Source organism: Nannospalax galili, unplaced genomic scaffold (assembly GCF_000622305.1).
Source record: "Nannospalax galili isolate Female #2095 unplaced genomic scaffold, S.galili_v1.0 scaffold1566, whole genome shotgun sequence".
In the NCBI taxonomy this organism is placed as follows: domain Eukaryota; kingdom Metazoa; phylum Chordata; class Mammalia; order Rodentia; family Spalacidae; genus Nannospalax; species Nannospalax galili.
In genome coordinates, this window is record NW_008354223.1 from 300,642 (window position 1) to 319,183 (window position 18,542).

Consider the following 18,542-nt stretch of genomic DNA (forward strand, 5'->3'; position numbering starts at 1 on the left):
CTCTTCAAGTTTGAAACACCATTTTTAGTACATAATGTACTAAACACATTTATGCTTTGATTAGCTTTGTGAAGGCATTGAGAATTTGTGTTTCCCAATTCCTATCATTAATCACATTTAACTTAAACACAAACACTTCACTTATGTGCATAAAGTGTTGGGAGTGCATCTTCTGTTTTTTGTTTTGCTTTTGTTTTGGTGGGGAAGTGGACAGAAATCACAAGAAAAGTAAGGAAGAATGTTGTTCAAGCATTTCAGCACATAAAGAATTGTGTTTGCAACTGTGAAAATCTTACATGTAATAGGATGCTTTAGCATTGCCTCTGAGTTTGAGAAGTTAACAAACTATATCTAATACAAGAATAATTAGAAAATGTATATTCCATAAATATTGTATGCTTTTCCTTCTGATTGTTATTTTAAATAGTTCTATCAGCCACCAGGTTCTCAGACTGTTTCCAAGTTCTGTGTTTCTTTTGGTGATGGCTTCATCTCCCCCTATTGTCCAAACAGATAAAATCAAACACTCTAGAACCTGAGAGGCACTCTGATCCTGTTATCTGTAAGCTGACCTGAGGCAGACAGACAGTGTCTGCAGTTTTATGCATGCCGTTCTATCTGTGCTGAAACAAGGAAAGCCTTTGCTTTTCAGCGGCTGCCTTGAAGAAGTACACAGACACCACCATGGCCTCTAAAGGTAAGAGCAAAAATAGCCAACCATTAATTTCCCCTCATGTACAGCATAACTTAAAATGTATCGCTGTTGAGGTATTGCAATCAGTCAGGCTGGTACTTTAAAAGCTGTTATTCATTGCTTTTGAATTTTAGAATTTAATTAATTTACCTCAGGGGGTACATTGCCCTAACTTAAAACACACACACACACACACACACACACACACGCACGCACGCACGCACACTACATTTTAAGCCAGTAGAATGTAAAAAGCTCAGATATAAAATACGTCTTCATCACTATAGATTTAAACATGAGAAAAGCTGAAATGCAAAGTTGAGAGGGGCCGTTTAATGTAAACACGGGGATGGATGAAATTCCAAGTTTAAATGCATCTGAAGAAAAATTTTCACACACGCATTAAAAAATGTGATTTGAACATTTTTACCCTCTTATTTGTTGTTCAGGATCACGAGTCACACAGCCATAGGCAGAACAGGACTTGCTGACATTGCAGCCAAAGCTTGATGTAGCAGAAGTAAATATGCTGATGTATAAAGTTAAGGGCATTCAAAAATTTTGGTAATACACAAAGTAAACATAAGAAATCAAACGAAAATATACAATTTAAACAGAGCTCGATTAGGGTCTTTGTTGGGGGAAAGAGTGCTGGGAAGGTTTTTCTCAGATTCCTGCAAAATTATTAAAATATCATTATTGCTATTTTAACTTAAGAAAACTCTTAAAAGACAAGAGATGTGGTTTTGTCAGGGTAATAAGTTGTACTCTCAATAAAAGTATTTCTAAAAACAAAATCATAATGTACTTTCTATTCAACTTTCAGCACAAACCATTAAACTCCATACTACAATGAAAAGTTTTAGCATGCAGGATTCTGATTTGTGTAATTGAGGGAAACTTTTATAGTCCATTACAAATAAGATGAGCACACAAATGTTTCGTATCCCAAATTAAATAAACGACCAACTCAAAGAAATATATATTTTTTCTTTGTTTCATAAAACACATTTCAGACATCTAGACTCGTGAGTTTTAATATGTCTGCAACATCTTTTGTATTTGAAAACAAAGGATCAAAACCCTTAATGTATTTCTCTAAGACTGACATGAACCCAGACTCCAAAATGGCTCTTGTTTTAGCAAACTAAGAGCAGCCACAGAGTGGCCTGGAAGAAGAGTTGAAGAGTGTGTAAAATATTTATGAGTTAGTTATACATTTTTAAAAGAGTAGATAGAAATTCAAAGGAGCTCCTTATTCATCTGGTGGTCTGAGACTTTGAAGAAACTGTGACTAGAAAGTAGTATTATGATCAAAACATGACTAATCTGCCGAAAAAGCAGTGGTGTTCAGTAATGAAAAAGACTTACGACTAAGCTCAGAGACAAACTTGAGGACGAAATCTAACACCCCTGTGACCTGCTCACCACACTCAAGTGAAACATGGTACACGGTACAGTGGCCAGGAAGTTATTGCTCTGACCCACACAACTATATTTTCAGTTAACATCTCCTCAGAGACTCCAGGTTATTTGGACATTCGTAGACAGGTATAGAACAGCCTGACCTGGATACCTTTAGAGAAGTCTATGTCACCTGGACCCTCTTCACATAGTAATAATAAATACTCTTAAAAACACACTGATCTCAAACTAAGTCTGATAGAGGCAGGAATTCTCAGGACAATAGAAACTGTAGAGACAGTGTCTCTGGGTGTTCAAGTGACCTCTGAGACCCTAGAAAGAAACAAGCGACCACAGAGAAAGAGTACAGGATCCGTAGGACCTGCTATTAGGTCAGGAGCTAGTGGCCCAGTCTGGGATCTGCAGACCCTTTGTAGACACAACCTACTGAAGTGTGTAGAGAACATAGTTGACAGAATAAACGTGGGGTGATTTGCCAATCTTTGAGGCAAGAGAAATAACAAGAGATAATCTAAGAATCTTCTGTCAGGTATTGTTGGAAACTAACCCTATATATTTTCACTGTGTGATCGTGCATGTTCTATAAAGTACAAAAAACACACCAAACTTAAGTTTCATGATTTCTGAAATAAGGATTCACTCATGAAATCACCAACAAGACCAAGACATGGAACATTTCCGACAGCCAATAACATTTTCTAAATAATAATTGTGTCTCTCCATTTTCCAAGTTCTAAATTTTATCATTGTGAACTAGATTTTTCTAGATCATTTTACCTCTACTTTTTTTCTCCGGCAATGAGATGATAGCTGTGTGGGGTACTAATGTTGAGAAAACCGTTTCTTACCTTTTAACTCTTTTCAAGCTTTTGCTATAGTGATCATTAATTCCCCTCTGATTGTAACATACTTTTACATAGTCTTCCCATGGGGTTTCCCCTTGTAATCCCATTCTAGGGTCTCTTCCTGGAAACAGAAGCCTTATAAACCCCTTCCTTGGTGCCTGCTCCAGAGCTGAAAGGGGTTCTCCAGGATCCTTGTGGGAAGCAAGTTGCTACAGCCTTATCACAGCAGAACTGCTTCAGGGGGCCAAAGGACAAGTTTTTTCATTTATTCTTAATCATAAAGAATGTTCTATATAAATCTTAAATGTCACAGATTAATGCAAATTTAGCAAGCCTACATCAATATTAATATAAACCCAGTCTGTTCCTACAACCTTAAGGGTAAATAAGTAAGTGAATCATCTGGCAGTTGCCCCTCATTAACACTTCCCGGATATGTAAGCCTAAAATAAGCTCATCATGACTAGAATCAATTTATGCCTTTGTCCAAAGGGCCGTTCCTTGTCTGTCTGTGTGCCTTCATCTGTTTTTTAATCCCTTTCCAGGAGCTCATTCAGGCTCTAGTTTTCTTAATGATGGAGAATTTATTATCTTAAAAAGAAACCCAGTGCAATTGAAAACTATATTTGAGACTTAAAGATACAAAAAAAAGTAATAACACACCTCTAATGTACCCAGACCTTCACAGATCTCAGCATCAGACACTGTAATCGACTGTTAACTATGTGCACAGCACTCCAATTTCATATATGCTTAACGAGAGTACTTATTCAAAGCTTTTACAACTGTACAAATGTGTCAATCTGAACCAGGTTTTCTTTTTTCTTTCATTCATCTACATCCCCAATAACATTTCAGTCTATGGTGGACCCCAGACCGTGGGTCTGTAAAATGATACTGCCTAGTAAGCACACTTCATGACATTCACACAACTGTGGAACCACCTCATGACACATTCCCAGAGAAGATTCATGTTATTAAGAGATGCAATGCTTTACTGTTCTTGTTTTCATAATGACCACTATCATATTTGAAAGTACCTGGTCATACACACTTTGTTGCACACCAGCATCCAAGCTAAAGTACTTCAATATTGATTAATTAAATATGCTTATATTTTTAAAAATCCTGATACCTTATGATGGTAAGAAGCAAAAACACTGAGAGTCTATGAAAAGTTGGTATCTGATGAGGGAGATAACTCAGTAGTATTTATGAGCAGAAAATAGGAAACTAATTGTAGAAAAGCTGTCATGTATATTTTTATATTAAAAGATTCTCATGTATCACTTCTCAGGGCTTATCCATAACATTACACAGACTAATGTATAGTAAGAAGGAAGCGTATAAATTCCAATCTGAGAGATAACTAAAATAGTAACATGTTCACTTGGCAGTAATATTGACAGCAGGTAACCTCTCTAAAACAGCAAAGTGACTTTATATAATTCTGTAATTGTGCTATTTTTCATAACACCATGCCTGCTACAAAGAGGTCCATACTATCACAAAGTTACTGAAGTTTTAAATTGAATACATGGAAATTAAACCTAGCTTTGATATTATACTGTCCTTAAGCTCACACATGTTATGAGTCTACTCAAGTTTATGGAGTTTAAGAAATAGTTGTCATTGTACATCCTATACAAGCAGGACCGTTAGCTTCATCTAGAACCTTACCAAAATGCACCTTTTCAAGCCTCTCAGCCCAGTCTCTAAACAGAACTGGAAGAAGGCCTGTTTCAACAAATCTTCCAGGTGGTAATGACAAAGGCTAAAGAGTCATTGAATTAAACTGGACCATAACAATATGACTAACACAATTAGGTAAAACAGCTTCATAAATCACAAGCTAGCTCCATAATACTTAGAGAGGGGAAAATATGGCTTAAAAGTCCAAAGTGCAACCCAGTGTAAGCCTGAGCTTTTATGAGTGCAGGCTCTCCTAGTGTCTTTGGTTTGTGATTCTTCATCTCTTTGAAGAGATATCACTTGCATATACATGCAAATATATCGACATCAGCAAATATATGAATTTGCTATATTTGATTAGGTCAGTTATTTAACTCCTACCAGCATTTTTCCTTTTTTAATATTTTATTAATTTGTTTTACGTGTGAGTGTATTGCCTGCATGCATGTAAGTGGACCCATGTTGTGCAATGCCTGAGGACGACGGCATGGAATCCCCTGGAAGAGGAGCTACAGATGGTTGTTAGCTCTCCTGTGGGTGCTAGGAACGGAACCCAGGTCCTCTGCAAGAGCAGCCCGTGCTCTTAACCAACGGCTGAGCCTCTCTCCTGTTCCCCAGCATTTTTCTTTCCTTTCTCTCTGGCTTGAGTCAAGTGACAGCAGAAATGAATAACAAAAATAAAGCAAAGAACATGCAAATGAGAGACAGCAGGTGACGAGCTGCCATCTAAATCAAAGAATTTTTAAAAACCAAGGAGTAAGTAAAGGGGACCTAAACTGTAATATACAGCAACATTTCCATTCTCTTGCAGATGTACAGAGCCAACTGCCAAGAGACAGGCCTCCAATTCTTCCTGGGGCTTCGGACCCGGATCAAAGCTCTCACATGTCTTCTTCTCATCTCTGGAACCAAACAGGGCAGCTGGGGGTCCCTCTGCCAGGCAGCTTCCTGCCAACAACCAGCCTTCCTCCCGGTCTAGAAAATTTGAGCCAGGTACGCACACCGGTCCCTTTCCTGATGTGTTCCCTCTAAAACCAGTTCAAAGTTGGTTTCTTGCTTTTCGACCAATGATTTAATGAACTGTGAAAGGCATTATAAATCATGAAGTATCGTTATAAAGTATCATTTTCTTTGTTTTTGCTATTTAGAAAGAAGCTTATTTCACCTTGCTGCCTGTCCTTATTTACCTGACAGAGTGATGCAACTAAACAGTTTTGACAGAGCCATTTAGCACATTTACAGGTCTTCTGTTCATTGTTCAAGGTGTTGAGGTACTTATATCCAAGGGATTACCAAACAAATACACCTACAGCTATTGAATTAAAAATATGTGTTGAGGGGGCTGGAGAGCTAGCTCAGCATTTAAGAGCACTGACTGCTGTTGCAGAGGACCCCAGTTCGATTCCCAGCACTCACATGGCGGCTATGAACCGTCCTTAACTCCAGTTCCAGGGGAATCCGAAGCCCTCTTCTGACCTCCGCGGCATTGCACGACACAGGTGCGCTCACACACGTGCACGCAATACACTCGTACACATAAATGAAAATAACAAAAATAAAATAAAAACATATGTTGAGCAGTTGTTATATTCAAAGCAGGTGAGAAGCACAAAGCCTAGCCCCTGTCACTCAAACACGGTGTCATTGCGTTCAATGGCCAAACCAAACCTTTCTAAACAGTGCAAAGCCATGTAAAAAAGCCAGAAAACATACAGCTGTAACATGTGAAAAGGTGAGAGGGTGGTCATAGATACTCTGTAAGGGCTTGAAAAATCTCTACCAGATTCTTAAAGGGAACATGAAAGTCCAAGAAAAAGCAGGTTATCCAGTCCACATTACAGTCTACTGGTGTTCAAGATCTCCAGGCCCAAAGGTATCACTACTGGTATCGGTCTAACCATTGCAGGGTGAGCAGCAAGTCAAGCCTTGCAATAACTTTGTCAGCTAACGAAGATCAGCATCTGAGTCACATGGCAAATAAACAGCAATTGTTGCTCATATATGGACATATTATTGTTGTAGCATCTTATCCTACAAAAGATTACAAAGCCAACTACACTAACATTGAGATGTCAGCACATCTGCTGAGCGCCCGCTTCTTTGGCATTCCTTCAAACAATAAAATCTAGCTCCTTTATCAAAATCAAATCTCTGTGTTAATTCCCTTAAGGTATGAGAAATTTCTGTTATGCCTGATAGGCTTTAAGCTCAAGCAGCATATGTTCTTGGGAAAATGTTTATAATTGCAGATGCCTTCTCCAGAAACCCACTGGCAGACAAATGTACTTTAGACACTGGAGAGCTCAGGGAGATATGTTAAAGAGCTGGGAGAGCTAACCCACCATCTTCCATCTGCAAAACGGATCAGCTGGAATAGCTGACTAGAGTTGATTAACTGCTGCAAGCTGTTTGGGAATGTCGTCAGACAAGGTTTTGCCAAATATAAAAGTGATATACCAGTGCCAGAGGGCTGGAGTTTGATGATCACATATGGTCACCACGTATTCTTTTTCCACCCATGAGTGACGACACAGCCGGCCAGATGCTTGACGTGAATACATGTTTTAACATTCAATAAATAGACCAAGAACGCATGGACTTCACTTTAAGATGCAATATAAAAACCATACCTTTGCCAATATTTTCAGAAAACAAAATATACCATAAGTTGTTAATATTTTACTTCTAAAGGGAATTGCTTATTCCTTTTTTACTAAAAGAATATGGGTTTGCTTTAAACCATGTACATATAAAAAAATGACCATTTCAAAAGAATTTTACCTTCCAGACACACTGTTAAATGACTTTTAAGTGTTAACTTTGAACTGAAAGACATAAGAATTAAATGAAATTATGCATATTTGGAAACAGAGTATAATTCAAGAAATAAACCAGAAAATATAAGAAAAATCTTCCTGTATTAAAAATTAGATGGTTATTTAAACTCTTACTGTGTTCTCTATACATCAAGTCTATCCACTAGCTCTCAAGAATATTGTTTCCATAAACAATTTGAGAATAAGCGCATACATAATGTACATTTAAACCTAAGAAGGAATGAATACACCGATTGTAAATTAGATTTACATATTCACAAGAGTGAATAATATTTAATCCTGATGCATTAGAGGATTAGAATTTGGCCACTTATAAGTAAGAGGTGAGTGGGCCTGAAAACATTCCATTTATTTTTAAATAGATGCAATGAAATCAATGACATTTATAAGCCTGATTTTTTTTAATTGACTTTGAAGCTGTCTGTTCAAAGCTGTCATTGTGTTTTCATGGCTTCAGTGTTTAAGAAATATTTTACTTTTCTTGACGTTTCAACGTGCACTATTTAAAGTTTCTCTCTTTAAAGTTCCTACCAACTCCTAGTTCATCAACCAACAGAAAATGATGGAAGAGGTCCACTCAAGCCACAATTTATTTGTAGCTTAGGGCTACTTAAAGCCACCTATAGCAATAACCAAGATCAACATTCTCAAATCCAAGAGGCTTGTGCACAGAGAGTACAGTTTTGTTACACAGAAGTACGAGACTGAAGAGAGCAGTGGGCAGAGATGTTCGAGAGTCACGGGATCACTTATGATGGCTTCTCTTTTGTCTAGTTACGTTAGCCATGTAATAAAGTGACACAAAGCATGTCAGGGCTGACGGCCAAACACAGGCTGTGTGACCTAAGGCAAATTCCGGGCAGAGATGTTCGCGAGTCACGGGATCACTTATGATGGCTTCTCTTGTGTCTAGTTACGTTAGCCATGTAATAAAGTGACACAAGGCATGTCAGGGCTGACGGCCAAACACAGGCTGTGTGACCTAAGGCAAATTCTTTAATGTGTCCGGATACCCATCTCTCCGAGGTGTTTGCTCAGCATTCCAGGAGTGGCTGCCTCCTGGATATCATTCAGTTGAAAACTGCTATTGTTCGATACAACTTCCCTTTTCATTATGGAGTAGATCTCAACTGAGAGTTTCAAAACTTTAAACCTAACACCATAACACCAATATTTGAAATTCCTAAACTCAAGCACCTTAACCCTGACCTCACAGCCCTCCATCTCTTAACTTGCCTCTCTTCAGGCCCACCGCTAAATAACCACATGTACTCTCTCAGAAGTTTCTACTCTTCTTCCCCAAAGTCTCCATTTTCTTCAAAAGACAACAGAGCTAATGTAATCCACTGCAAAGGACTTATTCCATTTTAAAATGTTTTGTCATGATTGTTGAAATGATTTTAGAATCTCTAGTAATAAATGATTTTTGGAAAAAATATTTTGTGTACTCTTTTCAATGATTAGAGAAAAAGTAAGAGAAAAAGATGCTTTTCCTCACAGCCAGGTGTACAAGAGGAATGAAAGGGCAGCTGTAAATATTCTGGATTTGTGGTCTCCAATCTATGCCAAATCGTGCTACTAATTGCCTTGGCTTAACAATCCCTGAGGAGTTTACGTATGTGAAGGGAGAATATGGTGAAGATACCTTCAAGACATAATTTTAAAATGAAGCACTAGAAACACAGTGATCAGGGCTGGACAGATGCCTTTTGCAGAAGGCCAGAGTTGGATTCCCAGCAACCATATTGGGCAACCCACAGCTGTCTGTGACTCCAGTCCAGGAGTCAAACCTCTGGGCTCCTCAACCACCTACACTCATACACAGAACCACACACACGTATATAATTTAAAAAATATATAAAGATCTTTTTAAAAAGTATAAGAAATGCAGTGATCCAAGGCTGGAGAGATGGCTCAGTGGTTAAGAGCACCGTCTGCACTTGCAGAGGACGCAGGTTCGATTCCCAGCACCCACATGGTGGCTAACAACTGTCTGTAACTCCAGTTCCAGAGGAATCCCACATCCTCTTCCGACCTCTGGAGCATTGTACAACATGGGTGCACTTACATACATACAGCAATATACTCATACACATAAAGTAAAAATGATAAATAAAATATTTTTTTAAAAAAGAAAGGCAGCGATCATCCATGTAGTCACGGCTCATGATTTTTGCATTAGAAGCTCTATGGATACTGCACAAATGAGGTCGCTCTAAAACGAGTACTTCATATTTCCTTTGAAAAAAGCAATTTGTGGGGCTGGAGAGATGGCTCAGAGGTTAAGAACACTGATTGTTCCTGCAGAAGACCCAGGTTCAAATCCCAGTACCCACATGGCAGCTAACAACTGTCTGTAACTCCAGTCCAGGGGATCTGACAGCCTCTTCTGTCCTCCAAGGGCATTGCACGACACGGGTGCACTTACCTACATGCAGGCAATACACGCATACACATAAAGTAAAAATAGTAAATTTTTAAAAGAAGCAGTTTGTGAGCTGGTGTCCTCTAACCACCATGTGTACACATACCATATATATGTATATATAAAAATGCCCACAATAATAATGAATAAATAAAAGTACAAGAAGAAATTTGTGTTACATGCTATAAATATGGTCATTTCCCAGCTCTGTAGACACTTTATCTCTGTAAATTAATTTCATTTCTAATTGCAGGAGATGAACGCTATGGCAGATATTTGGTAGCAAACCTCACATTCTTCTTCAATTCATTCTGTTGGCATCTAATGGCTTTATGCTTTTCCTGACCCTAAGGAAAGTGTGAATGTGAACTGTTTCTCAAACAGCCTCTTTCAGCTTAAGCAGACATTTCCCCTCTGAGAAGAATGAGGTATCGTGGGGATCAGACAGGGACTGACAGAGGCTGAACACGCTGGACCTCACTGTGTGGCTTCATCTCCTCAGATGGAATTTTAGAGAGTTCTAAAACATCTTCATTATCATTCAGAGGTTATTTTAAAAATCTCCTCGAACTGTTGTTTGCAGTATCATCTCCTTTTTTCTCTCATTAGCATAGACGGACTTAGCACAAACATCGTTCCTATTCTTACTCTTAGCAATCCTGCCTTGCAATTTTAAGCTGTCTGTGAATTTTTACCAGAGTTCTCATTAGCATAGACGGACTTAGCATAAACATCGTTCCTATTCTTACGCTTAGCAATCCTGCCTTGCAATTTTAAGCTGTCTGTGAATTTTTACCAGAGCAATAACATTTCATTCTCTTTGCCTTATTAAATTGTAACTGTTCAGAACTTCTCAATGAAAACGGTCTGATTTCACGTTGCATAGTAAGGAGATGAAAACGAACATCCCCAAGACCTTCCAAGTGCAGTGATAGAATGGTTTCATTTCCTGCCTATCGTCCTTTGCAGTTGGACCTGATCATCATACACCAGCAGGTGGAGCTTCTTGGGAGTAAGTACATCAGGCTCTGCTGAAAAGCTTTCATGTTTACAAGCTTCTTTCCATCTAAATATGTTAGAAGGAGTCAAACACATAGAATTAGATCAAAAGATCACTTGACCTATTTTTTAAATGAAAATTAAATTTATTAGTTAAGTTAGCTAAAACTACAAGTATGAAACTCTTTAAGTCTTTGGTGACAACACCATCCAAATTCTAACAAATGTAATCTTAAAATGATAAGCAGTAATTAACATTCCATGGATCCTAATCATTTAAATTTCTAATGCTCTGAGAAGAGGAAATCAAGGTTGAGAGCAGATTTTAAAAGTTATCAAAACTAATGCTGCTGCTTTTTTGCTTTGCCAACGACTCAACAAAATAGACATATCGTTTAGCAATAGACAAATTTGCAAGGATGATTAATTTCAAATGACTCAAGTGTTTTCTTCTTATAATAGTCTACATTACTCCAGAACATGTCAGACTTGAAGAAGGTTGATAGCACAACAGCTGTGGATGTTAAAAGAGATTTTAGACACAGTCATAGACATCATTGTAAATTGTCCTAATAACTAACACGGCAAGAATAGGATTATTATTTGAGTAATAAATTCTTCCTTACAGAATTGTTTTCCTTAGTTGAACCATAGTACAACATATTTGGGTCATAGTTCTGAAATAAAAATGAATGCAGTTGTTACCTTTGTTCGCAGAGTTCACTTTGATTTCTCTGGCTAAGTCTTCAAGATTTAGGACCTCGAAACAGACTTGTGTGAAAATGAGACTTTCAGTATAGTAACTCTGCAGTGACTCTATTTTCTGTTAATAGTACTCTCTCTTACTTTGGAAAACTCTTGATACCAATCAATGCATTTCTTTATAAGATGTGTTTTCTGTTAGTGATACTTGGCACCGAGACCTCCAACAAATATGAGATCAAAAACAGCTTGGGACAAAGAATTTACTTTGCAGTGGAAGAAAGCATCTGTTTCAATCGCAGTGTTTGCTCCACCCTGCGAGCCTGCACCCTGAACATCACAGATAACTCAGGTCGGGAGGTGATTACAGTACACAGGCCCCTGAGATGTAACACCTGCTGGTGTCCTTGCTACCTACAAGAGGTTGGTCACTGTCTCTGAGTGCTCTTTTTTTAAGATTAGCAATCATTTCTGTAAATGGCATTCATCTGGAGCTCTGGGTCAATCACCCTCACAATTGCTTGAATTTATACGTTCCCTCTTAGGATGAGGAAAACATGAGGATTGGGTAAGGCACTAATTTTTGTCCATTTTCAAACAAAAACTATGGTGGCTACCATTAGGTTAATTCATGAAAACAGCTCATGAGTCCTATAAATGAGACATATCCACCTGTGTATCAGGCACATGATTGTAATGTCTGCAAGTTCCACCTCTGCACAATATACCCATCATCCCTAACAGTGGCAACACCCAGGAGATAAGTGCAATGGCACCTGCCTCCTCTCAGGTGTTCTCTCTCTCGGGTATTATTTTGCAGTCTCTCACTTTGCTTTGCATTTGTACGTGTATAACTAACTCTATGGTTTGCAACACAATGTCACTACTGGATCATTAGTTGTAATTACTGTTCAGTAGGTCTGTAATAATAATTTTCATTGACATAATACAGCTCAATTGACACAGACATTTTCTGACTTCAATATGACATCTCTGTGAGCTAGACCAATAGTTTTATTCTCCACATTCTACTGTCAAGCAAATGGCTCAGAGAGAGAATAGACTTGTCCATAACCAAGCACTCAATAAACATAACTGGACTTGTTCCATGTCCCTATTAAAACCTGAACTTCTCTTTTCAACACCTCTATGTACAGTCCTTAGGACAATGGGGACAAACATGAGTGTAGAAGGTGGTTATTTAGGGAAGTTTCTAATAACATCTCTTGAAGCTGATTCCCCGTGGGAAAGAACGCTCAAGTATTCTTGTATGCAACCTGGATTTCCACCCTCCTTGAGGAAATTTAAGATTGAGAGACACCCCTAAGATGATATAGTCACTTAAAAATCAATGTGTGTCATTTGAAAATATCTAATAATTGATATTTCACATCATAGTAGCCTAGTGTCCTGTGATTTTAACATAAGATTTATTTGATGCCCACAAACATTTTTTAAAATTTGGTTAAAATAAAATAAGTAATTGAAAGTGATTTCTGAACAAATATACCAAACTCTAGGCCACCTGATTAAAGCTGTTCCAGTCTACCCAAGAGTACGGAAGACATACACAAGATGATGAATTCAGGAAGAGAAATTGGAATAAGATGAGTGGGTGAGATCTGGTTCAGTTTAAAAGAAACAGTTCTTATTTGCCCCCACCCAAATTATTTTTAAAATGATTTTACTTGCCTTACCTACATTTGTAGGTGAAAAGGGATCAAATAAAATAATGCCTAAATGACTAATGTCAGCATTCAACAACTGGTAAAGAAGTCTTCAAATAGATGTGCGTTGTGGCTACAACTGAGTAGCTGTAGGTTCAAGCATGGTAAAAAGCTATTCTGTACAAGCTATTATAGAAAGATGAAATGGCAAAGCAGTGGGTGTCCATGGCCAGAGGTGGGTGCGGGCAGCTGTGTCGTGGAAACCACGCCCAGACGTTCAATGTGAAGTACTAAAGATACTTGAGTAAAGAATCCTCTTCATTTCTTTAACAAAGACACTATGAAATGTCCAAGAAACACACCGCTTTGCATTTTAGAAATAGATGTCTAAAATGGCTTTTAGAATGCAAAAATAATTTCATAACAAGTATTGTACAAATGTAAATTGACATTATAATGTGATTAAAACAATAACCTTAGAAAATCTTTTATTGTTATTTCTTCCTACAGTTAGAAATCCAAGCCCCTCCTGGTACTATAGTTGGTTATGTTGCACAGAAGTGGGACCCCTTCCAACCTAAATTCACAATCCAAAATGCAAACAAAGAAGATATTTTGAAAATTGTTGGTCCTTGTGCAACCTGTGGCTGTTTTGGCGATGTGGATTTTGAGGTATGAATGGCAAAATGAAGAAAGTTTTCTTAGGCCCTGATTTTTTGCAACATAATTCAATTTTTAAGACATTCAAAACATGAAATATCCCCAAAATAAAATTTGAGAATTTCATATTATAATTGTTCTAATAAAGTATATTTTCATGGCAGCAATAATAATCATTATTTCAAAGATGCTAAGTCTAAAAGTTTTAGAAAAAAATTATACTATGAAAACATGCTCTCCTTGACCATCTTATCTGTCATAGACCACTGCAGATATTATTCAAAGAAACTTTAACAAATTAAAAATGATAATCATAAAATAAAAATTTCCCTCCATCATATCTGCTAAATATAGTAGATAAAACTACCATATCTGATTACTTAAAATAGCAGGTATCTTATTTTCAGTCTAAGGCTTTGAACATCAAACATTTTTGCATATATGGTTTTGTCATTTTTAGATAACCAATATGTTGTGATTGCCAAAAATCATGGCACATCCTGTGTTTGGCAGGTTGAGTCACAGGGAATTAAAAGTGCATGTGGGATAAAGTAAATATGTGTATTTCAGATCACCTAAAGTTGTGTCTCCTTTCCTGTAGGGCTCCTTGGTGGCCATTTAACCCAGTTCAGGTCTCATTTCAAAACAACTTTCCACTAGATACTAGAGCATCATTACATACAGCTATCTTTCTAAGACTTGCTGGGTTTTTTATAGTATAATGTACTCTCAGCTTTCCAGAACTAAACCAAAATAGTGAAGTGTTAAAACAGGCAATTGTAAACTCAACCTGGGACAGCATGAACTCACTTAACAGATTATCCTAAACGTTTCACAGGCAGAAGAGAAAGTCTAATTTAGAGCATGTGCCTATTTTTCACCATTCATGTGTATCCCCCATGTCTGTTTTAAAGACTTGAGGGAGGTCTGTACACATAGAATATGCAGACTTTGCTGAGTGATGTGTCCTCCATCCAACACTGCAAGATGACATGTATCTTTTTAAAGAATGATACAATTAAAGAGACTTATAAGAGCCTTAGTATCCAAGATACAGTAATGTTCTAAGTCATATTTTATATGTCTATCAAGGAGAAAATGAAGTTTCATATTAAATAACTCTCAGCATGAAAATGATGACCAGGAGAAAGAAAAACAGTTGATGAAGTTGAATTGTAGATCCCTCCTTGAAAAGGCCTGGAGACTTCAATGTCAAATTCATCTCAATTTCCTGCATTGTGCATTAGTTCAAAGTTCTTTATGTTAAAATAATACTTACGAGTGGTTAGAAAGACATGTCTGAGTGTAATGTAAAAACATAAATGTATCGTAATATTTTAAAATTTTGATACATAATCTTAAAAAGTTTAAAGCATATGAATCTCACCAATAAATTCATTCCTTTTAATATTTCTCAAAAGCATATGCACATATATTATACATAATGCCAATACACACATTTTATAGTGACAAATCTAGATTTAAAATTTGGATACAGGTAAAGGAATTTCCTTCACGGTTAGATCACATCGCTGAGCTCTGTGTACCTGCTGCCGCCTTGTGGTGGCCTGGCCTTAATAATTTACATAGGAAAAAAAAAAAGACAAGCTAGAAGCTGTTACAAGTTACTGAGCCCTGTAAAGGTAAATGTCCACACCTGTGCAACAAGCAACGAGCTTGACACAAGAAGATAATGATAACACATGTTCACCGTAAAGGAAACATACTGAGAAATGTCAAGAGAAATGTCTTATCTACAAATTTAATGCCTCTTATTTTTATTTTTAAAGGTGAAAACTGTTCATGAAAAGCTTACAGTTGGGAAGATCTCCAAGTACTGGTCTGGATTTGTTAATGATGTGTTCACAAACGCCAACAACTTTGGAATCCATGTCCCTGCAGATCTCGATGTGACACTAAAAGCAGCGCTGATTGGTGCTTGCTTTCTCTTCGTAAGTGTGGTCTGGGTGGCGTGAACGAGTTTTAGCCTCGCTTGACAGACTATAGCGTCAATCCCCTTCCACACACACTGGACCTGCAGCAGATAATATGTATACTGAAGGCAGTTTGGGAAAGGATCAAATCCTTTGGAAATCAGAATTTGGAAGCTTACTGTCCTCTCAGGCGGCCCCTCTGTAGTGGCTTCATACCTTGCAGGGCCAATACCCATAACAGCCTTCTTACCATTTTCTCAAAAACTGAATTTTCTTTCCCTTTCGATGTGAGTTTAGTTTTTGCTTGTTTGTATCCCATTTTTGGTCATTCTGCATGTCAGTATCAACCATTCCAAAGACACACATACACACACATGCCACACATACAGAAACACATGCACATACATAGAGAAACATATGCACACACAGAAATGAACACTCGTACAGATGTTCACACACTCACACACCCTTTCTCTTAGATATTCACTCAATCCTTCTAATCAAGCGACACACTTAATTTCATTTTAAAAGCAGTTCGTCTGTAATCTCTATTAACCTACTTTACTTAGATAGGCTGTTGACAAAAATATACTGTGAAAAATAAAGCTGTATTTTCTGTATCTTAAACATTATTGATTTCTCTTTTCCTAGTTTCCACGAGCCTTCTAAATACTTGTGCTTCCACAAATGTGTTTTCCCATTCTTGGTTCACATTCTTTGAGAGATCAATATGATGTAGGAAAGCTACATAGTTTCTAGTCAGATGTGGAGCAAAGTACAGTCCCTGCATGACCTGGAAGTCTGTTCAAAGTGCAGGAATCAGCTCCCACCCTGGACACATCAAGGTCAGCATTTGAATATGATGTCCAAGGACTCCTTCGTGCTCTACAAACTTAAAAATCACTGATTTAGATAATGTCCCAATTTCAAGAAAGGATAACTTTTAAATTCTAGCATCCAAGAGAGAAACATATTCACAGCAAGGCAAGCAGCACTTGCCCCCCTTCTTGCTAAATCACGCATCTTCGGCCAATATATTTTGAAACAACTTCTCAAATGTATTTCCAAGGTAAATTACAAACATTTCAAATACCATCTCTATTATAACCTCTCACACTGACCTCTAGTGTCTGCAATTGAATTCTGCAATCTTGAACACTCCAATTTTAAATAATGATACTGTGTTTATTTAAATAAGAATTTAAATTGTTACAATCGGAAAGTTCAACTTATGAGCTTCATGAACCTTAGAATGTTGTGATTTTTTTCTACCAATAAATCATGTGTTACAGAAACACCACTGGGAACTATCACCGTTTCACATAATCAAAGCTGGCGTATCGGGCTCTTGATCTTAATTGCTGCCCTTTTTTGCAAATTCACTCATATTCAGTTTATTTATTTGTAGGATTTCATGTTCTTTGAACATTCACTAGCTGGATTATAACAAGTGGTGTGATGAAAACAAAATACGCAGAACATATTTCAGTAAGTAAAAGGCAAGTTTAAATGATCGCTTTCCTTTGAAGATGCCAATATTTGACACTATCTAATTCTTTTTCATTTTCTTTTAGATATCCCTTGGGCCCTGAATTTCATTTCTGAATGGTTTGAGTATTTGATTTTTATAACAAAATGTTAATTGTGATAGTTATTAAAACATAGTTTAATGAGACAATTACCTCATTGTGAATGCATGCCAGCTTGTAATTACTGGCTTGAGTACAAGGTTACTTTGAGAGATTACTGTTCTCTTTTTATCCTTTTGAAGTTACTGCAATGGTGAGCATGACAGATGAGAGCCAAGGCTTGGAGCACCGCTGATGGAAATTCAGTGTTTAGAGAACACTTTGAAGTTTTTCTGGTTACTAATCAAAAGGCTTGAATTTCTAAAATATTTTTTCAAAAGTACTTCCTTTTGACTTTCGTAATTTTATTTCTTTTTAAAAATTTCACATGCAATTTTGATGTATTAAAGTATAGGTATTATTTTATATCCTGCTTCTCACATATTTCTTTCTTGCGAAAGAGAGGGTCTAATACATCCTAGGCTATGTCAATTTTCCTATGGAGTAAAATATTTTTATTGTATATTGGAAAAGTTTAAAGATTGAGTAAATAACGTATGTAAAGACCTGAAGGAAGATAGACAAATTCAGTTCATTCGAATGGCAGAGGTACAGCTACATTTCATAAGGAAATGGTGATCACATGCCAAAGCAGTGTTCAGCCCGAGTTTGAACAGCCATGTGTATATGCATCTCAAATTGCAGTATAGCTTCAGCCAATTAGGGGGCCTGATTCTGAAAATGAAAAATGGACAGCTCTAGAACTTAAGAACAAGCAAACAAAACCAGAGGAGTCAAACCCCACTTCTTGCAGCAGCGTAGCAAAGCATGATCGCAGCTGAGTCCCACTGCCCGCTTCTCCATGCTGTGGGCCCTCCTACTTCCTAACCCCTTGTTATCTACATGCTTCCAAAGCCCTCACCAGGGCAACGTTTCTTCTTATGAGTGACAGTTAATCTTCCCTCCTCAAAACGAGGGCGCTGGCTTCACTTAAACAGGAACCAACCCTGCAGGTATCTATGCAGGCTCCCGACACCTACCACCTCTCAAATGTGCAGGCACAAGTGGAGGTGTCTGGAGGAAGTTGATGGCCA

General features: G+C 37.5%; 1 protein-coding gene across 1 annotated transcript; it reads left to right on the forward strand.

Annotated features, from left to right (window-relative positions):
• The first annotated feature begins 684 nt into the window (after positions 1-684).
• Positions 685-17,832, forward strand: Plscr5 (phospholipid scramblase family member 5). Its single transcript, XM_008851354.2, has 8 exons — positions 685-697; positions 5,468-5,649; positions 10,888-10,930; positions 11,822-12,042; positions 13,797-13,958; positions 15,737-15,898; positions 17,289-17,368; positions 17,455-17,832. The coding sequence occupies exons 1-7, from the start codon at positions 685-687 to the stop codon at positions 17,325-17,327; spliced, it is 822 nt and encodes a 273-aa protein (XP_008849576.1). The 3' UTR covers positions 17,328-17,368; positions 17,455-17,832.
• Positions 17,833-18,542: the final 710 nt, after the last annotated feature.